This window comes from Rhinolophus sinicus, chromosome 2, assembly GCF_057876585.1.
Source record: "Rhinolophus sinicus isolate RSI-liver-muscle chromosome 2, RSI-T2T, whole genome shotgun sequence".
Classification (NCBI taxonomy): Eukaryota; Metazoa; Chordata; class Mammalia; order Chiroptera; family Rhinolophidae; genus Rhinolophus; species Rhinolophus sinicus.
Window position 1 is genome coordinate 168,189,915 of NC_142502.1, and position 23,710 is coordinate 168,213,624.

Below are 23,710 nucleotides of genomic sequence, written 5' to 3' on the forward strand. Positions count from 1 at the left end.
ATAAAGTAAGATTTGTAAATGCAATAAAAGCTGTGTTAGAGCTTTGATTAAAGACTGTAGAAATAAAGGAGCGATGAATAGATTTCTGTTCTTTTAGGGTATTGTGTTAAGTCCTGGTATAAAATGGTGTAAAATCATTCTTGCTCTGAAGGGCTTGACAATTTATTGGAATAAATAGGAACTGGCCACAAAAAAGATATGTTTATATCAACAAAAGGCAATACATGCTAAATGTGAAGTAAGTTGCCCCACTGTAAATGCTTGAGAAATTGTTCAGGGAGGCAGTGTATAAAGCCTGAGGGAGAGAATTTGGAGTTGAGTTCAAATGCTGAACTTGCCACTGGTTAGCTCTGTGACCTTGAGCCAGTTCTTTCCTTCTGACAATCAGTTTCTATATGTGTAAAATGGGCATGGTCAGAAAAGTCCCTACTGAATTAGATTTTTGTCAGGATCAAATGGAATAATGCTTGTAAAGCAGAATGCTTCACACAGAACCTGGTATACAGTTTCTCAAGATCTCGAGAAATGTACTTTGGTGTTGTTGATGTTACTGTTATAATTATTGCTTACTACTAATATTATTATTATGTGTGAGGGTCACTGAAGACAGAAATGATCAGGATTGATTCTCACAGAAGCTTATGGATTGGGTCCTAACTGGGAGGACTTGGACAAAGAAAGAGAGAAAGGAACATCAGGGGAGGCATGGACAGCAAGACCAACATCGGAGAGCATGGGTGAAATCTAGAAAACCTTAAAATGCATGATCTCATTCACCTGAAACAGAAGTCATGAGACTTAAAATAAGCCTGGGTAATTCCTGTGTTCAATGTTAAGACAACTGACGAATCATAGCATTTCATCAGCAGTAAAGATAACCAAGTGCCTGTCCTTTCTTTGACCATTTAGGTGTGAAAAATTTCCTCTAACATTTTGTCTAAAGATAAGGCTTGTTTTTTATGGGTATATGGGTATAGAGTGAGGGGAAATAGAGCTTAGGCGGGTGCAAGATAAAATTCACAGGCAAAGGATATCTTTCAAGGATTTATCTTGTTCTAGCTCATTTTAAAAAGAAATTGATATTACAAATTGGCATTTTGAATCATTAATTCATTCACTCAACAAATATTTATTGATCACTTAATATGGGCCAGGGATCATTCTAGTCACTGTTCTAGCTACTAAATATAACATTTAAATTAAGGATTTCATGCATCAGGTCATATACTGCTTTACCTAGACTTTGTCACCTAAAGGTATTTTCTAAATATAATAAAATTGACTTTACTATAAAATTGCCTCAGCATTATTTCCAATCATGAAAATCCTACTCACAAAGAATGGACACTGTATCCACCTTCTCTTGACCAGCAGTCACTCCTACATCCAGGGGCTCTGCCTTTTTGCAGGAAAGGACCATCCCTACATCACAAACTAATGCCTTAAGGAGACATCCCATTATAAAAAAAGAGCGAAGTGGGATGTGTAAAAGGAATATTTTGATAGAGATATTGGTATAACAAAGCACTATTTGGGAAAAGGGTCTCCGCAGATGTAATTAACTTGGGGATCTTTCCTCTTAGCTCAACAATAAGGAAAATATGTGATGATAGGTGGAATCTGACACTAGATCTCCGGGGTAGGAAAGCAATAAGGAATGGTGGGGTCTCTGATGAATGAGAGGCAGCCACTACTCAGCTAAGGCAAATGGTTGTCATCCTGACAACTGCCATGTCTTCAGGTTAGTTAAGTCAGAAATCTGGAGTTTTATATGAAATATCCCAATTTCTAAACACTGGCAACTAATAACAAAAAATTTTTCTGATTCCATGTAACCCAATAAAACACATCTGCTGAAGGCACTTGCCCATTTTGTAATTCCACAATAGAAGACTCTGCTAGTCTCTAAGCCTCATGAGAGCAGGCAGCGCATCTACCTTTTCCACCTCTGTATTCCCTGCCCCAGCTTGTTGCCTTGCATTGTGACTGCTACATACATAGAAGAAAAGCCAAGTGACTTCTTCCTTCTGAATTCCTTGTTACTAGGAGTTAATCTGGACTTTGTTGAGCATATTCCTGTCCTCTTAACTCTAATGGCTGGTGCTGGCATCTGCTGGAGAGGTGATGACAGCAGTGCCAGAACCTCTGACCAGAAATTCAAATAAACCACACACTAAGTAAGGGAGATGCTCTCTCAAAAGACACGGAATATCCTAGGGTATTTTCATATGTCAAATGGACAGATATCTGAGCCTATGATGGATCTTCTCCAAATGTTTGCTCTCCATTTATTAGTGGTGGTGTGAAACTGGGCATGTCCTTAACCATCTTGAATCTCAATTTCCAGATCTGTAACATGAGAATCATAAAGAATACATCCCTTCTAGGACTGCTGTGAAGACTAAACTAGCTCATGTGTCCAATGGGGTTTGTTTAGAGAGCCGCACAGATGGGGACTGTAGGCTGTGGCTTCCGGTCACTTCGACAGCCAAATGCCATTGTGCTCATCGATGAAGGTGAAGCTGTTCTCTGGGTTAGTCTTGCCGACTCTGTGTTTTCCCAGCCGTGAGCCTACTTTCCCTTCTCCGATCTCTTCTGGGTTTTATGACCCTGCAGTGTGACCTCGTCTACTTCCTATACCATTTTTATAATATAGGCAGCTTCTCGATGGGATTTCAAGAATATTCAATGGGATTTCAAGAGTGTGTAACTTCTTTTGAATTTGTTGATCTGAAAAATGTTCTGAGTCACTGTTTGAGGTTGCTTCCGTTACACCCAAGCTTATCGGCAAAGATGGTTGTGGATTCAGTCTGGACATTAGGACCTACATGGTCTGGGGATTGGGGAACTGTAACATAAAACATACTTGGTCACCAAACTATCTCCATTTGTGAAATTTTTCTTCTTCTGTTTTTTTCTTATGAGACTGTAAAAATACAGGGGCTTTCCAATTATTTGCATATACTCAGAACGGTAAAAGCAACTGATAGATCTAAAAATATTATGAAAAGAATTAGACGATTTCATATATCATGAAATGAGAAGCATCAGCTTTTAAATCTCCTGGTATGTGAACTGGGATCCCAATAAAAAAAAAAAAAATGTCTTCTCCAGATCTTTCCTGAAAAGAAGAACAATCTAAACCCCAGCAGTTTGGTGGTGTGGTGCTCCTTCCTCACGTGCCAAGGGCCATTCAGGGGGCTAAGGTGACAGTGATTAAAATGGCATACATCATCCCTGCCCTCATAGATTTTTGTTGTGTAATTAATTCCTTCTTTACAAATCCAGAGGGAGAGACAGAGATTATTTAATTTTTACAAATGTAAAATAAAATAAATGTCAACAATACTGCCACATTACAAAAGTACATGTCCATCAGAGAATGAGAGAGAGACAGAGAGACAGAGAGACAGAGACAGAGAGAGAGAAACCAAGCTGGGATTTAGAAGCTTGCCATTCGCAAGCCTTTTGTCCTTTAGTAATCTCAATCTCTTCATTCTTAAAATACAAAGGGGCAGGGGTGATGTTATACACTCTGTCCAGGCTACATCACAGGGTGTTTGTGAGGATCTACTGAAAAAAAAATACATGAAAAATGCTGTGAAAACTATAATCACTTATTACAGAAAGTTCAAGCATTGCTACATGGCCTATGGAACAGAGCAGGCATTTATTGATTGTTGATTAACTTAAGATTTCTCATTTTCTGTCTTCCAGGGCTCTCAATCATATATTGGCTTCCTCACCTGGGGCCATGTTTAGAAGCAAACAATCACTTCAGGCAGAAACTTGACCTAGAGTTTTGGTGCAAAATGAATTGCCCTTCAAATGCTGCACTTACAGACACCCTCACATGCATTTGGGCAGCTGTGGTCAATCAGATGGTTCTAGTCCCACATGTAGGTGCTTCATGAAATGCCCACTGGGCTCTAGTGAGAGACTCTCATGGGAGTCTCCTGTATCCTCATTCTGAGGAGATTAATCCACAGGCAGCTGTGACCAAAAAGAATAAATATGTAATTCTGTTGTGGGGAGAGAGGAAGGATCTTGTTTTTAAATAGAAACTGGCTTGATGATCGGTACTCATATGAGGGACTGTGCTATCCTGATGAACAGTTGGGCTGGAACCACAGAATCACGTTGACACTTGGTTCCTTATTCTCAAGGCTCCATCATGCTTTACATCTAGAATCACAGAAGTTTAGAGCTGGAAGTGACCTCACAAATGAGAACAAAATCCTTTGGAAAAATCCAAAGTCAAGGATAGTTAGCAAGGAGACAAAGTTAAGTAATTGCAGAGGCAGGGCTAAAAGTGATCTCCCTTCTAGGATCTTGTCACTATGCTATATTATATAACACTACTATTACTAAATATGGTGCATGGTACTAAATTTTTCTTCAATGTAAGAAAGGAAGATTGAGAGGAAGGGGAGAGAGGGAGGGAGGAAGAGGGAGAGGGAGAGGGAGAGGGGGAGGGAGAGGGGGAGGGAGAGGGGGAGGGGGAGAGGGAGAGAGGGAGAGGGAGAGGGAGAGGGAGAGGGAGAGGGAGAGGGAGAGGGGGAGGGAGAGGGGGAGGGGGAGAGGGAGAGAGGGAGAGGGAGAGGGAGAGGGAGAGGGAGAGGGAGAGAGAGAGAGAGAGACTGTGTCTTTTTCTTTTCCCTTTTCTTCCCAGTAAAAAGGAAATTATTTCTTAGATTTTATTTCTAGAGCTCAGATTTTCAATTTGCACCCCAAAAACTGCATTCAAAAATCTTTCAATATTTCTCTAAATATCTGTCATGATGTCACTTGCTACATTTATAATACAGAATTAATTTCCCTAATCTGTCATTACCTTTTGTCTGACTGAGAAATTATCTTAAGTGTAGGTCCCTGCTCTGTGATGTTTCCTCTGCAAGCATCATGGAGACAGCCGGGACACATGAAACCTAGGCTGGTCTGCAGACATCACCTATATCTGCCTGTGGCTTTGGAGTCTATTTGAGGTTGCCACTCTGGTCTCTTATTCATGGAAACAGATTTACATGGCAAATGATTAATAAATGCAGGTGCCTGGATTATTGTGAGGTTTTCTTCCCCCCAGTAGAGAAAGTCTGTGTGTTTACTGTTTGTCACACAAACTCAACCCCAAGAGATTCATGTTTCTGTGCCTTGGCCACTTCTGCTTTATACAAAGCGTGCAGCTGGCATCATTGTGTACCCCCCGTAGGGGTTCTCGTCTTTGGTGAACCACCATGTGCTCTAGGAACAGTTGGTGAGAAGGTCTAGGAACCACACTCTTCCTCCAATGCAGCGAGGGGATTTAGGCTCTCAGAGCTTCAGAAAGGTTATTGTTTTCATTTTCCATGTCCATTAAAGGAAAACAGTCCATTCAGTAGTGCAGCCAAGCTTCAGATGCTACCGTGTTACAAACCCAAACAGGGAAGTTGCCACTCCACTTGTTTCAGCAAGGGTGAGAATTTGGTTATGCTTCTTTCCCCTGACAAAGAGGCAGCCAATGGGAAATGTTCTCTTCTACACACCTGTTGTGTCTACAAGTGCTAGGAACCTGAAGACCAGCTAAAGGTATGTGCAGGGGCGGCCGGTTGGCTCAGGTGGTTAGACCGCAGTGCTGATAACACCCAGGTTGCCGATCCAATTCCCACATGGACCAGTGAGCTGTGCCCTCCATAACTAAATTGAAAACAATGACTTGGGGCTGGCCCAGTGGCTCAGGTGGTTGGAGCGCTGTGCTCCTAACACCGAGGTTGCAGGTTCAATTCCCACATGGGTCAATGAGCTGTGTGCTCTTCAGCTAAGATTACGAACAGCAGCTCTTCCTGGAGCTGGGCTGTCGTGAGCAGCCGGAGGTTGGCGTAAGCTGCCACGGATGCCGTGAGTGTCGAGCGACCGTGGGCTGCTGTGTGCTGCCATGGGCTAACATGTGCTGCCATAAGTGGCTGGCGGCCAGTGTGGGCAGCTGTGGGCTGCTGTGTGCTGCCGCCAGTGGTTGGGAGTGGGGCACAAGGCTCATAATACCAGCATGTGCCAGGGAGCTGTATCTTACACAAGTAGACCGAGAAACAACAGCTTGAACCAGAGTAGGGTTGGGGGGGAAGGCGGAAGAAGGGGGAAAGAAAAAAAGAAAACAATGATTTGACTTGGAGCTGATGGGTCCTGGAAAAATACACTGTTTCCCAATATTACTCAATAAAAAAAACTTTTTAATTAATAAAATAATAAGTAAATAAAATACAGTGGTACTTCGGTTTTCGAACGTAATCCATTTCAAAAGACCATTCGAGTTCTGATACGTTCGAAAATCGAGGCATGGTTTCCCCATAGAAAGTAATGCAAAATGGATTAACCCATTCCAGACCTTTAAAATCAACCCCTACAACTACAAATTTACCATGAATTTTACTATCTAATGATACCATAGATCCATAAAATGTATAGCGTTCATAAACCAAAATGTTCATCAACGGAGATGTTCAAAAACTGAGGTACTACTGTAAAGGTATGTGACACAAATGCTGAAAAATATGAATGATGTGTGAACTTCTGTCTGACGCCCACCATTCCTAAATATAGCATTCAGTTCACTTGTTGACTTCCTACCTATGCCAGGTATTGTGAGATGGGCTGGGGACATGTCGTGTATAAGACATGTAAACAGAAGAAAAATCTAATGCAAATCGATATCCAGGAGTTTGAGGAGGTTGGCATTTGGGGGGAGGTGGGATAGGGAGATCAGAGGAGGTTTTTGCATTACTCCAGGCTTCAGCAACAGCTGTGCAGTGAGGATAAAGGGAAGTAGATGCATTGAGGACATATAGAGTGAGCTGAATAATTGCAAAAGTATGATCAAGAAAAGTGAGGGGCTGAGGACAGCTCTGGAGGGCCTTTCTAAGAACTCCAGAAGCTGGAGCTGCAGGGGTCGAGACTGGGTTCCTCAAAGAAAAGGGATATTTCTTTGTTCTGAGATTAGAGTCTTAAGCCATGTGGTAATGAGGGTGTGGGGTCCTCTCCCCTCATCCTTTGAGATTTCTCCCACCTTGTGACCCTGAATTCAACCTTTCTCCCTAGTGAATTACTCGCACAGATCTCATGCATCTGCAGGGAAGTAAGGTGCAGCCTTGGACTCACCGTGAGCAGGTTGATCAAATCCATGTTGGGTTCCAAGTGGTGAGAGGCATTCTGCAGGGAGACTAGTTCACTCAGAGTGACTGAGAGTTGGTGCATTTTCACAATGTTCACTTTGTTCTCCTCCATCCAGTCTGGGAAAATGACATGAACTGCTATCAAGTCTTTCAAGTGCACGCCAAGGATGGGGATTTTGAAGCCCTCGCAGTCGGCAAAAGCCTTGCGATAATTGCAGTAATTGCCGTTGGAGGAGACCAGCTCGGTCATTTCATTCCAGTTCTGGGAACAGATGGAAAGTAGAGATTTCAGACAGCTTTCCCTTCTGCCCACCCCCAGTTCTGCAGTGTGTGGCAAGGAAATTCCTCGGCTACCAAGAGAAGTATCAATTGCACCAATGTTGATGCAAGGAAATATTAACGAGGAAAAAGAAAGAAAAATGTACTAGGCCTGGCTATGAGTTGGACAGCCTGTTCCATTCTGCTACAACATGGAAATAGCCCACACCTCTGCCTACCTATTGCAGATATTGGGATGTTAAATAGTGTCATGTATATATAAGTATTTTGCAATTAATGGAAGTATTACACTTCACAAGTATAAGCAAGTATTATATTAAGTATGTAGTATAGTAAAATTTCCTAATTATTTCAAGAAAGTTGCTTTGGAGACATTATTTGAAGGTTTATCTGGGACAGTAAGGAGTAGGAAAAGTCACACTGAGGTGTGAGATAGCTATAATTTTGGACTCTGCCACCAACTAGAAGGGTGCCCTTGAGCAAGTCACCTCAGTTTGTGGGGGGCCTCAGTTCTTTTATGTGTAAGGAAAAAGAGTTCAAATAAATGTTTGAAGATATACTGGTGGTTCCAAGTCTCATTGAGATTCTGTTGAATTCATATTCTTCACAACATTTAAAATTTGTTTTGCTCTTTACTTGAAATCCAGTACAAAGCTAAAGGAAAATGAAACACTTACATAATGAGCCCCATCATATTTGGAGTGAGTACAGTGTTTGAGGTCAGACAGCAGTACTTCTGTGGTTTACATCCTCCTGTTTATATGGACAAGTTATTGTTGGTTGCCTAACAGCAACCAGACCTTCCTAATCGACCCTAATTTTGATCAGTCTACTCTTTCCCAAAACAGCCCATATGACTCAGATGGAGCTGTTTCCATTCTTAGGTCCAAGGGTGGGTTCTGATTTACCATCATCATAATTCTGCCCCTCTGGTTTGTGATTGGTTCAGGAACGCAGAGTTAAGGCAATCAGTACATTGTATTCCTCTGGCAATTGCTATTGGTCCAGGGGTGAGCATGTGACTTGAGATGATCCAGTCTGTATAAAAATAAGGTCTTTAATTCTATGGGGACAGGGCTGAAGAGAGTTTCCCTTCTCTCCACTTTTTGTGAACAAGAAAGCATAATTTTCTGTTGTTGCCAATAGCCCAATCAGAAGGAAAGCCAGTCTGATGGAAAAAACAAAACAAATCAAAACTGATACTCAGAGGAAGGCAGAGCAACTGAGCCCAAGCTCTGATCAGACTATGCCTGAAGTCAGCCTTCCAGGCATATGAGAAGATGATCCATTTCCTTATTATTTAAGGAACTTCAAGAGTAAAAAAAAAATTACAGCTGATTGTCCTAATTGGTACAGCAAAGTACACCCTTACAAGGAAATCTTTTCATAATGATGCAATGTTCCTTTCTGCTCAATAAAGAAAAATATTATTATTATGGTCTGGAAATAAACGTGGCAGAAATCTTGATTTGAGAAATTATCACTGTTTTTTGTTGTTGTTCATTTTTTTTACTATCATTATTTTTTTTACTAGTTTCAGATGTACAAAACAATAGTTACACATTTACACCCCTCACAAAGTGATAACCCCCCTCCCCCAATCTACTACCCCCCTGACATCATATATAGCTGTTACAATTCCATTGACTCTACTCCCTATGCTGAACTCCACACCCTGTTTTTTTTTTTTATTTTAATATGCTTTTGTTCCTGACAACCCAGGTATAAATCTGAGGAATTTCTATACAAGAACTATGTTTCCCCTTTCCATTGTATCTTCTACTGTGCCAGACACGGTGCCATGAACAAAGCAGGCATTTGATAACTTCATTTGAGGAGAGGAGGGGAGGAATGATCTTATCTGCCTTGCACCCCGTGTGGATCACAGTGCCTATCATGTAGGAAGCACCAACTACATATTTGTTGAATATTTACAACTACAACATGTTAATAGTATTCAAGATATTCTTACTGGGACATTTGCCACAATACCCAACCTATTTTCCAGGTGGCATGGTTATTCCCTTCCTATTTTATACCTGATGTGTAACCTGCCATTGTCTAAGAAGAACACTTCCCCCTCTGAGTGACATTTGTTAAGCATATCCTACCACTAAACAGTTTACAAATGAATTTTTTACTTGGGATTAGGATCACATCCACTGTACCTTTGTAACTTCTGAAGAAAGATGAGAATGCGTCTCTTTGAGGCGTGAAATGGAACTATGACTAAGGCCTCCCACCACTGCCATCAGGGTATTAAAATTTTTTAGCTGAAGGAGCTTCTGCAATAAAAAATGTTAACATCAATACTTTGTAACAATTTTTTAATTATTCTGAGCTTTCTGAATTACAGATGAGTGCATGCACTACTTAATAACAAAGACCTAGGAAAAATAATATCAATTTTAAAATGAAGTACAAATAAAATCCACTAGAAAAATATATCAATCATTTCACAGAAAAATAGTCACATAAAATGTTTTTAAGTAGTACCACTTAAAAGCAATCTTCTTGCATTAGAGAAGTATGATTTGTTCATTAGACATTTATAGTTTAATTGTTCTTTGTACTGTGAACCCCAAATTTCCTTAATGACCTTTCTCAGTAGAGTGAATGAAAGTCTCAAATTTTCAAAGAACCCCAGGGTAAATACAAGATCTGCATACCTTGGCAACATTGATAAACTTTGTGATGACTTCTGCCCTTTGCTGGGGGGTTGGTTTGCTAAGAACCATCAACTGGACCCACTTAGAGATTCCATTAAATAAAGCAATAGATCTTTCCAAGGTTGGGTTATTCTCCAGGCAGCCATGGATAACATAGCTTTGGTAATCGGTGAACTGGTAAAGGAAGGTTCAGAGAGTCTGAATTATAATGAAGTCTTTGCAAAATCAAAAATTAGAGTGGTTGCATGAAAAAGGTGAGATATTGTTTTATAATAACATAAGAATTTCTTTCATTTCACATTTGTAATGACATCTTACAAGTTTGAATATACAGGTACCTTTAGTGTGTTATTTTGCTGCGTTTTATTACACATGACAATGTTGGTGAGGTGAAGAAGAGATAAGACTTACAGTCACATTCCAGTGAGTGCCAAATTCGCTGGATCATAATACCCACCTGGGACATTTGCTAAACAGTGGTTTCTGGGAACACCTCAGGCCTAACTTTAGGATCAGTATCTCCAGAGGAAGAACCTAAGAATCTTCATTCTTCACCCGTAACTGTGATTCTAATGGTCAGGCAAATTTGAGACACAGTGGCATACATTAAAGAAGAGGAAATGAATACATATAATCATTTCCAGTCACAATTTTGTCAAGTCTTTTCAAGAAAAAAAAATAGTAGTAATCGAAGGAAGGCAGCTGTTTAACATAACGGACACATTTTCAGGAAGTCAGCATGGATGTCATCAACGACATATGAACCTTCTATCATATAAACAGTACAGGGGATTCCCTCTTATGGTCTGCCTGCAGGGAATCATGAGGTCCTCTCCAAGGAAAAGATGACTCAGTGAAAAGAAGCAGCTTTTCAGAAATGCATGCTTCTCACTTCATGTTGTTCTCTGCAAGGAGCAACGCAATTCATTCCCTGGCATCTCTGAGAAGAAGGAGGAGGAGGGACTGCCAGACAAAGACCAAGGCTGCTTGTAAACCACTATGGAAATATTATCATAACAAGTCAGTAGTGAATAAGTGGCTAAGAAGAGACCACAGTCAGGAGGAAAAAGAAAAGAGATGCAGAGAAGGAATGCTGTCAAGACAGAGTAGGAAAGAAGATTTAATGCAGGATTTCCATCCCTGGGAAACAAACAACCTGATGTTGAAATTCTCCTCAAAGTCTACAATTCTTATTTCAACCTACACCCATAATTAGGCATTTATACAAATCCCAACCTAAATAAATATTTATTCTCCCCAAATGAGGGGCCTAGCAAAAGCCATTCACTTAGGAGAAATCAGTGGAGTTAAATAAACCTCAAATGGTTAAATCTCCACTGAGTATTTAGAAAATCATGCTTTAATCCTATGAAAGGAGACATTGAAAATAGTGACAGAAATGGAGCTCCTGAGCCATAAAATAAAGACAGGATAATATTTATTTTTGGTTGAAAGGGATTGTTCCTGTGAATTAAAGGCACTTTTCCAATAGAGCACAGTGACAGAGGCTGCCAGCACTTCAGAGGATGAAAACTCAGCTCTTGGGAAAGTTGGCATGATGGTTGTTATCCTTGGAAGAATAAATGTCAAGTTTCTTACTGAGATCCTTCTAAAAGATTTATGCTCCAGAAAAGTGAGGTGCTCAGCCAATTCAATGGGCTCCAGATGGTCAAACAGCAGACAGGCTTTTCCCTTCTTGGATACTTTTTTCCTCTGTGTGACTCTTCTCATCCAGTCATAGGAAGGACTATAAAAGAAGAGTGAGTCTGGTCAGTGTGCCGAAAGCTCATTTCACTCAATGGAAGTTATTAACCTACTGACTCTGTAAGGCTTGGCCTACTTCCAGGGGTTTGTGCAAAATAAACGCCCTGTCCTGCATATTGGAAGAGAAAACCACTGACCCATCGCCAATAGAACATAAACTTTGAGTTGTTTTTCCAGACAGGGTGTGTTTGCATTGATCCATCCAGAAACTCTTACTTGGTCTTTCTTGTGGCTGGTAAGGTTTGGATTCTAAGGGCGAGGTCAGGGCCAGGTATATAAATTTGGGAGTTTATTAATATATAGATAGTGATTTAAGGCATATGGGAACCACCAGAAGCTGGTTCTCATACTTCAGCAAGATATGGATGATCTGAAAAGCTTGCTATAAAGGCAGAGGCCTGGACCTCCCTGCCAGAGATTCTGATATACTGGGAATGAACCTGAATAATCTGTATTTTTAACAACATCCCTCATGATTCCTGGATCACTCACTGTTGATCACATTTGAAGTAGTCTAGGAAAATAGGCTAGAATACGAATGCCCGGACACAAGAGCATATATTTGCAAGATGGATAACCAAAGTTCAGGTAAAAAAATAGTTGTCTCTTTGCAAATTTAACTAGTTGATATAGAACACTAGCCTAATAACACTGTTCCTAATAACTGAGCTAACCAGTTCATGGCGCTACTATGATCAACATTTATACAGCGTCAGGCCAACCTCAGATGTACCACGCTACAGGGCTTCTCAAACTTGAATGAGCATATAGAGTCATCTGAGGAGCTTATTAAAATGCAGTTTCCTATTCGGCAGGGTTAGGATGGGGCCTGAGGTTCTGCATTTCTATTGATCTCCCAGGTGATGCCACTGCTGCCAATCCATAGACTACACTATGAGTGGCACGGGCCTAGGAGGCAGTAACTAGATTCAGTAAATACTGGGCATCTGTTATGTGCCAAATACTTTCACATGCTATCTTATGAACTTATTGGATGCTCATGATAACCCTATGAGAAGGGTACTATCCCCATTTTACAAATAAAGAAGCTTGGAGAGATGAACTACATCCAATGGTGCTCATCACAGCAAGACTTTCCTGAAAGAAGCACCCCTTGATTCTGAAATGGTATGGATTGAGGTCAAGTGGGGTCATCACAAGTCCCCCCACCCCACCCCATGCAGTGGACTCATCATGTTTGAAAAAAGCTTGCATCACTCTTACATGCTGGATATGTCCATGAGGCTGACATGTTTTTCATATCCTAGTTGACTAGCTACTTCTCGGAATTCCTCAGTCATACGGATCAAACCAAGGTCCAGATTAAACTCTGCAGGAAACTTTAGAATCCAGTACCTGAAATGCATCAAATATTTTTGACAACCAGATTTCAAGCTGGACTTTTATGGAAACTATTATATCATTTTACAGATTACATTTAACAATGAATCTAGGGCCACCCCCAAATTAGCAGTCTCCTATCCCCCACCCATTACATCGATCCCTCCTTCAATCAAATACCCAAGTCCATCACTCCCATGATGAGTTTCTCGTTCTGACTCTTTACAGAAATAAACCCTTCTCCCACCTCATGACAAGTACGTAGGAATATGTATGGTGAGGGAGTAGAAAAAAAAAAGAATTTACTCTAAGAGCTGGTTTCATGCCCTAATCACATTTACCACTGCTTGAGCTCTAGTTTAAAACAAAGATAAATTAATTCTACCCCAAAGGACAGAGAAGGGCCAATTTTAACAAAATCAATAGAAGGAGAATCTGAGTCAATTCTATTGTCAAACTAGGTCTACTTCTTGGGAAGAAGGAAAGTGTCAGTAATTCCAGAACCAGAAATAATTAAATTTGTAAGTATGTTTACCTCATGAAGTAGCAGATCTTTAATCGAAATTCATCGCAGCTTTCTCCACAGGCTTTTTGATACGTACTCTAGTTAAAGAAAAACTCTTTGCATTTGTTTCCTTTGCACACCCCTGCAGCTGTTTGATAAAGATAGATGACTTCCTGGTAATAGGGCCATACTGGGGACATTTGGGTTGTGTAGACGTTCAAATGGGGAGAGAAGTGGTTATTGATGAGTCAGCACTGAATAATTGAAACTATGTATTATTGCTCTGGGAAGCACTTTTTTGGTCTAGAAGAGAAGCCACTTATAAAATCCGTTGTACCTTCCTGAGCACCTACAAAATGATGACTGTCAACTGTACTTACAAGTATACTACCAACTAGAGGTATTTAAACTTAGTACATAGAAGCACCAGTTTAGCCAAAAAGATTTTGTATTTAGGATTAATACCTTATATACACACTCTAATTCCTTTAGTATTTGAAAATGTCATTTTCAGGTATATTAATACACAGGTTGTGTTGCAATTGATTCTCACCTATTTATTCAAACTTTTTTAAACAAATATTTGCTGAGTTCCTGCTATATGCCAGGCAACATGGGTATACAATGAACAAGGGATCTAAAGGGAGGAAAATCTAAAGAAATGTCTATTCACAGGTAGTTTCAACTTTCATACAATCTGTACGTTCAGGTATTAGACTTTACTGTGCCTAAGTATCCATTTTTATTTGCATTTCATATATTAGTGGATCTATTAATGATGATAATGCCGTTTGAAGCACATTTCTTTGGACAGTGTTTGGAACCTAAGAAGGGATGGGGCCAGACTGAGTCAATTCCATCCATCCTTCCCTGCGAGCTACCCTCAATAGTGGGACCCATGGAACCCTTAAACCACTGGGGACTAGGATCTGGCTCACTTCCAGGGACCTCTGTTCAGGGTGACTGTCCCCATACCCTTTCTAACATGCCATTCTGCCCTGAGGTTGTGGGGAAGATGGAGGGAAGGAGTGGAGAGTGGAGAAAGCTTGAAGAGAGCAGATGGATGTCCCACTTGGCCTAATAACATTCCATGGACCCACCCCCTCTCAGATTTCCCCTACCCTATAGGATTTCTCACTCATCTGCAGGGCTTTCTGGACTTGAAGCAGGCAGTCTGTAGCAACCAACGTTAGAAATTATACAAACATTAGATATTGAGGAATGAAACCTCCTTATAAATGTGAGACTATTGTGCCATTTTCAGTCATTTGACTTTCAACCACCTTTTAGGACTGTATTATGTACAAGAGTTGACGAACTGTTGAAAGCCCTTATAGAATGTGGGGCTTGGTTACTTTATTTTTTTTTTTTGGCTCTTACGTCAGAAGGAAATCTAAAATTAACATCAATCAACAAATTACAATAAACCTACTAGAATGTTTTTCTGTGTCTTGCCAGCAAGGGAAGATCTAAAACCTTAGGTGGGGTTTGTGCCTGAGCCAGATCATATTATTTTGGCTGGCATTTCCAAATGTCTAAAGTGTATCCTCTAGGTCCACCATTTTGCCATTCTAAGAGGAATCAATTAGGTCTTGAATCAGTGTTAAATATTCTTTCATTGTACTAACAGCAGAAATGCTTAAGACAAGATAGAAACATTCAGCTTACAGCTCCTGTTTCATTTTATAACTAGTGATTATTTTCATGTACAGCCAAAACATCCAGATGGATAGTCAACCATTTGTTCCATCATCCAGATGTTTTGTCTAGACATTTATCTATATTCACAAAACAGCTGGATAATTGACTGAAGACTGTTTATTCATTTTGATTTACTGGCTTTGGTTAGACACTCTTTTTACATAAATAATGAACATGACTTATGCTTGTGAAAATTACACAGTAGTTGAAAAGATATATGCAGAGAAGTTTTTCCGCCAATTCAGTGGAAGATAAATACCATCGGTGCATCAGTAGAACAATTCTTGGCAAATAACTATTATTCAGCTCTCCACTGTCATCTGTTAAAAAATAAAACAAAATGAGAGGTGAGAAGGTAACAGTACAACTTTTCTCCTTTTTTAATATCAGTAGAGAAACATTAGTGTCAAAATTTTCTCATGGACCCAATTATCATTTTCCTCTTGCTTCTGCTGGCATTTTTTTGCAAGTTAAGTGGGTAGGTCTCACCTTTCCTCTGGTTTACGGTTGCCAGAATTAAGCAAAAAAAATCCAGGACACTTAGTTAAATTTGAATTAGGATTAAACCACGAATAGTTTTCTAGTATAGGTATGTCCCATGCATTATATAGGAAATACTTATACTAAAAATGTGGTTTATCTGAAATTTAAATTTAACGGATAATCCTGTATTTTATCTAACAATTTTACTCTGGTTTAACTCTTCCTATAAAAGTAATTCAACAAATGACTCCGGTGTGACTCTGTTTGGGTAAGGAACAATCCAAAATGCTGAAATGGATCCATAAACAACATAAAAAGCATATAGCTATAAAGTCTATAACCTAGTAGGAGATGTAAGACATATATGCACATATAGAATGCAGCAGATTGTGCTACCCACACTTGTCTAAGCCAAAAAAAAAGCCAAGAAATTATAACAGCAGCATATCTACCATGTGCTGTAAGAAAGTTACAAGGGGCTGAGGGAGAGTGGAGGAAGCATTCTTGACAGGGAAGATTAGGAATGGTATTGTGAACATCGAAGTAACACCTGAGATGAGTCCTAAAGCAGAATCTCAGTGAACGGGGTTTGATAAAAGCAGGAAGGTAGAAAGAGGCAAGGAATGTTCCAGAAACATTAAGTGCACAGTGTGGATTATGAGCTGTGAGCAGTAAAGGAAAGGAGATAGAGAGGGCAGTGATACTGGAGAGACAGACTGAGGTCAATAAAAAAGATCTTAAATATCAAGATATGGAGAGTGAATTCTGTTCTATAGCAACACTTGCCTCTGAGTAGGAGTACGCGATAGTAGGAAGTGATAGGAGGAAGATATACAAAGGGGAAAAAAGGCTCATACCAAACATCTCAATGCAAGTGCTCAGCAGTTCATCCAATGTTGCTGCTTTCCCAAGTCCACTTGACCCCATGGTTACTTAGCCGTTGTCAAAAAACTAGAGACATTTTCAGCATCAGACAGACCATCTCCATTATTGTGCAAATTGGTGGTGTTTGTGTCTAGTGGTGGTCTCTGTCCTTTGTTATCCTTCAAGGCTATAAAGAAGCAAGAAAAGAAAGCTATCAGACTAGAGTTCAGACCCCATTAAATCATCACTTTCTTACCTGAAAATACAATGACTTTCATTGGCTGCATTGTTTTACAAGAAAAGTATCAAAGTGACAGTGACTACATCAACCACCATAATGGCAAAATGCTTGCTAAGCTGTCCCTTTTCATGTACTGTGCTCTGTGACCACAGAGACGTTCCCTACTAAATACCATCTTATTTTGCAGCTGAAATATTTTTGGAAACACCATGTTACACTTTCTTCATATTCTTAAGTGATAAAACATCCAAGAATATTATAAACATTACTGGGTTTAATATTATTATGAGTATATAAAGGGAGATAAACTTTAAAGTACAAATATATTTATGAGCATTATCCTTAGTGATTATGTAAATGTTGAACAACTGGTAAAACAAAATCTTATTTGTCTAAGTTCTCCAATAGTAACACTATTATTATTAGTAGTAAAAATATTAACAATAATTTATTAACACCCACATTATGTACCAGGTACTATACCAAATGCTTTACATATATTATCCAACTTGACCTTCATGATAATACTGTGAGATAGTAATTATTATTTCCAGTTTACAAATGAAGTCATGGGATTCACAAAGATTCAGCAGCTTGTCTAAAACCACAGAGTTATTATTAAGACGTAGAATCAGGACTCTATTATAAAATCAAGTTTGGATTCCCTTTTTCCCTTTTATTAATCCCCCCAGTGTGGATATCACAAACTGTCATAATTTTGCCCCCTAATCTAGTGTGAAAAATATCACTCTTCTATACCACCTCAGAAAGAAGATATAAACTAGATTATCTGTCATAGAAGTAGAAGGAAAATGTGGAGATGACAGCTGTCTTATTTTACAGCACTGTCCTATGGAAAATAGGGTTGGAAACAACCTCTCAGAGTTGCTTATACTGAAAGTATCCTTTTGGGGACACGTCAGCATTTTATTTTACAGATCAAGTCTTTGAGGCCAGGTCCATACAGGGCATGAAGAAGTGCAGAGGTCATTATGACATAAGATAGTTATTCACTTTGGACTAAACGGTAGGTAAATATGGCCACTGGAGATTCATCTTACGAACTGTTCGAAGCCACTGTCTATTTTACTTTCAAAATTAATTTATTCAACTGGTAATCACTGTGCTCAGCCCTGGGCTAGGCATTGAGGCTGCCAAGATGATCAAATCATTGTCCCATCCCTGGCTTCACTGGGCTCATAGTCCACTTCAGAAAACAAACACATAAATGAATAGAAAAACAACAACAACAACTAATGTCCATATGTATGGTTGTATTAGTTCAATAGGACACTGAAGAGTGATATTTGAGTGAGTCTGTTCACCAGGCACATTGCTCTGAAGGAAACATGTTTACTGTGTATTATGTCTGTGTCATATTATGTCATATTTATGTCATATTATGTCATATTTCTGTGCTGAAGGTACCACTCTTAGAGCATAAAAAGAAGGGTTATTTCATATGTGTAATAAAACTAACCGAAACCGTGGATTGATATTCTCCCAATTCTGCTGCTCAAATGGTTTGAGAAAGGGGAATATTAAAGTTATAGTTATCTGGAACCCACACTTTTACATTTCTTAGCCAAGTTACTTTATCGGTAAGACCTTTCCTGACCACCCTATTTAAAACAACATTTCTTTCAGCATGCCCATCTCTCACTTGGCACGTCCTACCTCACTTCCGAGATTTATTTTTCTTAACATGTATATGCATCTGACATTTTATATATTTTCTGTTTATTTGTTTTTTTAATGTCTTTAGCACTGTAAACCTAAGCTCCGTGAATGCAGGGATTTTTGTATTTTTTTTCCTCTGGTGTATTCCCCAACTCCTAAGATTTTGCCTCACACATATGTATAGAATATACTCATAAAAGCCTTTGCTAAATTAATGAATGAGTGGATGAAGACATGAATAAAATAAAAATTGTAAAAAGTTTGTCTTTGAACATATTTGTATAAATGTGTAATATAAATTCTGAAGAGGTGATTTTTAGTTTGTTTTACTAACTTAAGTCAGCTTTTAGTAAACATCACTAGCACAGAAGTTCTTGCCAGCATTCTAGACTTAATAGAATCTGCCTATATTTATAATAAGAATTTGGTTCCTCTTCCAGGATATTTTGGGGCAGCACTTCTCTGATTTCCCTAATGTAAATTCTGTCAATCCCATTAAAAGTCAAGATTGGGCAATCGAGGAGTTTGTTTACTTTCATATATATACAGACATTTTTTTTATCTTATTAACTCTTGTTACTGAATATTAGATGGATTACTTTGAACCAAACAGTCTAGATTAACTAAACTAGTTTCTGAGGTCAAATTTAAAATTATTCAGCTGAGCTGTTTAGAGATGGTGTTGACCTTCCACAGAGGGTTAGAAATAACCTGGTACCAAAACGCTGTCACCATGTTTGGAGTTATATTTGTGATCTGCAAAAAAGCCAGCACATGAGAGCCACGTGGGCCAGGCTATCCGGTTACAATCTGTTTCTATAATCAGTAGATGTGTCTACATCCCTGCTTAGTATTCTGTTGCCTGCATTTACCTGAGATCTCATTTCACATGTGTGGATATTATTGTGTCTACAACTGCTTTTCCAAAAGTGAACCTTCTTAACTGTAAAAGCAATATACAGTCATCATTTAAAATAGACAGTAAGGAAGAGGAAAGGAAGAAAATTTACCCATAATGTCATCATCCAAAAATAACTATTGTTAATATCATGGCATGTTTCTGTTAGTTTTTCTAGGCATATTTGTTTTGTAGATTTTCTTACATAACCTACAATAGTTTAAAGAAATACCTACCTATTGGTTTCACATAGATAGATTTCCAGGTCTGAAAGAATTTTAAGGGCAGCTACCATCATTGGCAAGTGAACTGGGAATGTAGTCTGCAGTACTGGCTTAGTCAACTTAAATAGTAAGTACTTTGGAGAACCTGATAAAAGAACAGAAAGAAATCCCTAGACAGAGTTAAATAGAAGAAACCCAAAAGAATCCACAATGTGTTAAAGCATTTCTAGAAACCTTGAATTATAGGTGTTGTGTTGTTTTTTGGGTGTTTTTTTGTTGTTGTTTTTTTTTGAGATTTCTGTCTAAACCTGACCCACAAAATCAATTAAAAAAAAACAAACACATTTCAAAATAGTTATTTAGGACTTGATATTTTTTAAATCAAGCAGTTTTTTAAAAAAATTCAGCCTATTAAATACCTACAAATGGGGCAAAATCAATATGTATACACATAGTGTAAAATATTATTTTAGTCCAAATATACTTATACTTTAGTCCAAATATACTTATATCAGTAGAGATTACTCATTACGAATGTCCAAACACTGACTTTGAGATGTTAGTAAATCTCTAAAACAGTTTGTTGTGATGATCCTCAAACTCTGACTCTAAATCACTCCTAACTGTCTCAATGTGAATGTCAATGTTATTTTGGTCCAGGCTGTTTAGTCTCCCAATGGTTTAGGAATTGTTTTAGTGTTGGTAGGTACTCTCTAGCTGCAGTGAAAATGATTGCTCCTCAGCATAGACATTTTCTCACACGTCTGAAAAGAGCACAATAAGCCAAAATTTTCCCAGGGCTTGAATCATTTCTAAGACAGAAGTTCTCACTTCAAAAGGGCAATAGTGTTCTATTGGGTGTCATTTCCAATGGCCATGATGTGCTCATGCAGCAAAAAGACCTTTATTAATGTGACTGGAGAAGCCTCTATCATCAAAAAAAAAAAAAAAAAAATCCTTGTGAGGTTGCGTAGGACAAGAAGAACTGTATTCCCAATTTTAGAAATAGTGAAAAGGAGTCGATTCCATGTTACTGCCTATTAACAGATATAAATGAGCACCCCAGGCTCTTAACTTAGAACTTTTAGACTTTAAAACAACTAGATTTTAACATTAAGATCACCACATGAGGAAAGTTTTACTTACCTCTGAGTAAAAGGCTATTAATGGTGCTTAGTTTACTAGATTATTTAAGGAGGTAGTGAGGCAGCATGTAAAATGTACCCACCACGGGGCCTGCCAAACGCTGGGCGCTCAGGGATGGTGTCTCCCTTTGCCCGCACTTCCTCTCCCTTTCCTTCCTTTTCAATGGTATTTAAAGGGTTTTAAGTTGAGGGCTTAAGTTGAAGGAGAGGACCAATGTGTAGAAGTGACAGAGAGACGTAAGTTTGAAGCAGGGAAAGGAAGTAGAAGAAAAGCTATTTTGACACCAGAGCAGCTGGTAGTGGGGCAACTGGCCTCATCAGCAATGGAATCCCGTTCCTGAAAGTTCTCCAGCCAAAGCAAGGCAATGACTGTCAGAGATGCTATACACTAAATTCCCAGACGGTGTCTAGGAAATATGCCAAAATGACAGCGAAGTTTCCTCCTGGCTTTCGGATTGCAGAATTTATAGGTGAAATATTATACCTAGTAAGTATTTAACTAAAATAGTTTTGAAATGAGGTTGGCCATATTAGAATTTCTGAAGATTGTCTTATCTATAACATTCTCTATTCTGAGAGAAACAACAACAAAATAAAAATCCTTGAAGACTCTTCCCTCCTAAATGGCAGGTACTGTCTTTATATATATGGAGGCATATATGACCATATATATATGTCTTTACGTTCATATGACCTTCTTATGAAGACAAGGGGTTTTCTCTAAATGCCTAAATCCTTTGTAAAAAAAGGGGGGTACTTATCACAAACCTTTAAGCCTTAAAGATTAATGATGAAGGTGTCGTACCATTTGTTATTCTGGCAACATTCAAGCTTTATCTCCCTTTCTCACCACACACATGAAATTTAAAAAGTTCTGTGATTATACTCTCTGATACTCCACTGGAGAAAAAAGATGATTGAGTTCAGTAAAGAGAAATAATAGCAAAACTCTGAAAGGTAATTAATTTATTTGACAACTACTCTGACTCTATTAGACACCAGATACTAAGTAAGCAAGATAGCAGAGTAGCTGGCAGAAGAAGTTAGGGGTGAGCAGTGAGAAGGATAAATTGGTGAGCAAGACAGACACATTTCTTGCCCTTATGTTTTAGCAAAGAATTAAACAAGTTCTCATAATAAAGTATTCTATGAAGAAGTGGTGCGCTAATTTAGTTGAGGAACCAGAGAAGTGTAAGCTAGGCAGAGAGTGGATGGGAAGATGGCAATTAAGAAAAATTGAAAGACATTTAGAATGACTGAAGTATTAAATGTGGCAAGAGATGAGACTAAAAAGTCAGTAGGAGTAGCTCATAAACAGTATTGTAAACCATATTGAGGAGTATGGACTTTATCTGAAGAACAATGGGAAACCATTGTTTTAAAGGCAAAAGTAGAGTGGCATGATCATATTTGGATTTTTTAAAGATCCCTCTAACTGCAGTATGGAGAAGAGATCAGTAAAGACCTACATTTTAGGAAACCTGTTAGTAGTCAGTTTTAACCATTCAGACAAACAGTGATAGGATAGTTATCTAAACCAGCGTGTGGTAATGGAGATGGAGAGGAGTAGTTGGCTATAGAATATATTTTGAAAAGAGATCCAACAAGATTTGCTGATCCATTGCCTATGGGGAATGGGCAGACATGAGGAATCAGGGATCATTTCCAGATTTATAGCTACACATTTGGTTGGGTCATGGAGCCATTCCTCTGAGATTAAGAAGTTGAGGGGAGGGGGCAGGAGCAGGAAATTCATGGGAGGCAAATGATGAGTTCACTCTTGGACATACTGAGTTTGAAATGTCTGAGACATCCAGGGGGAAATACTGAGTTAGCTTCTGAACCAGCTACAGATTTCTGAGTTGACACCTGAGCATGTGTAAGTGCTAAGAATCAGTAGAAAGAAAATTTTAAAGAACAGAAGAAAGATAATTTAATCCTTCTAACAAGGTCCCTGAGAGGACAGGAGTGCTGGACCCATGAACAGGTGGTGGGATTTACCTCAGATAAAGCAGAGAGGCACCTCTCTCAATATAACAGCAGAAAAAAAGAAAACAAATGGGTATAGATATAGGTAGATTTATACTTTTGACAGCAGGAAGTTGGGGAAATTCCTGTCTGATGTCTACTATTTACTCTATAAACAAGGAGAAAAGGTATTCTGATGGAAGGTCTAATAGGGACAGGTCTGAGTTTTATCAAGAGGGGAAAATATGCAAAAGATGCTATGAAGAACAGAAGAAACTAGAGATATAAGGCTTATTCCCATCCAGAGTAGAAGGCTAATGTTTTTCTTCTTCTGGAGTTTGTTTTGAGAAGGAATTTTAGTGTTTCTTATTCCTTGGGTGATATAAGTCACTTGTGTCAAGTGTCTGAAATTATTTAAGGTAACTTTTCTGGAATAACTTTTATGGCAAATCTCCTATGTATGGAGCAGGCAATTCTGAGTTTCTCCTATGTATGGAGCAGGCAATTCTGAGTTTCTGTATTCATAAGTATGAATACATGCTTTCCATAAGGTTGAAGCTCAGAGCTAAAGCATGGCTGGCGTTTGCTAGGTGGTTTCCTCAGAAGGGCATGGATTCCTGCTTGCACTTCACCTAGCTTTGCTTGAAATGGTGAAGAGGAAGAAAGACAGTACTGGAAGTGAAATAATAAAGAAATAATTTACCTCTCACCCTTTGACTTGATCCAAGATATTTCATTCTGGAATCTACAACCGCAGCCACCATCCCATGTTTTCCACCCTCCCAACCAGGCTTTCTATATCTTTG

At 38.9% G+C, this 23,710-nt stretch overlaps 1 protein-coding gene across 2 annotated transcripts in view; it reads right to left on the reverse strand.

The window, feature by feature from the left end:
* The window catches only part of RASGRP3 (RAS guanyl releasing protein 3), a 66,769-nt gene that overhangs the window by 19,732 nt on the left and 23,327 nt on the right, over positions 1-23,710 (reverse strand). Inside the window, exons 2-10 of one of the 2 annotated variants that reach the window (XM_019741830.3) lie at positions 19,804-19,936; positions 16,742-16,935; positions 15,619-15,721; positions 13,731-13,793; positions 13,079-13,210; positions 11,690-11,837; positions 10,091-10,264; positions 9,590-9,706; positions 7,129-7,404 (exon numbers count right to left, since the gene is read on the reverse strand). In XM_019741830.3, the coding sequence (XP_019597389.1) occupies positions 7,129-7,404; positions 9,590-9,706; positions 10,091-10,264; positions 11,690-11,837; positions 13,079-13,210; positions 13,731-13,793; positions 15,619-15,721; positions 16,742-16,811 (1,083 nt within the window). In that variant the 5' untranslated portion in view covers positions 16,812-16,935; positions 19,804-19,936. Of the gene's footprint in view, positions 1-7,128; positions 7,405-9,589; positions 9,707-10,090; positions 10,265-11,689; positions 11,838-13,078; positions 13,211-13,730; positions 13,828-15,618; positions 15,722-16,741; positions 16,936-19,803; positions 19,937-23,710 lie in introns of those variants that run through there. The other variant, XM_019741897.3, reaches the window with a different exon arrangement.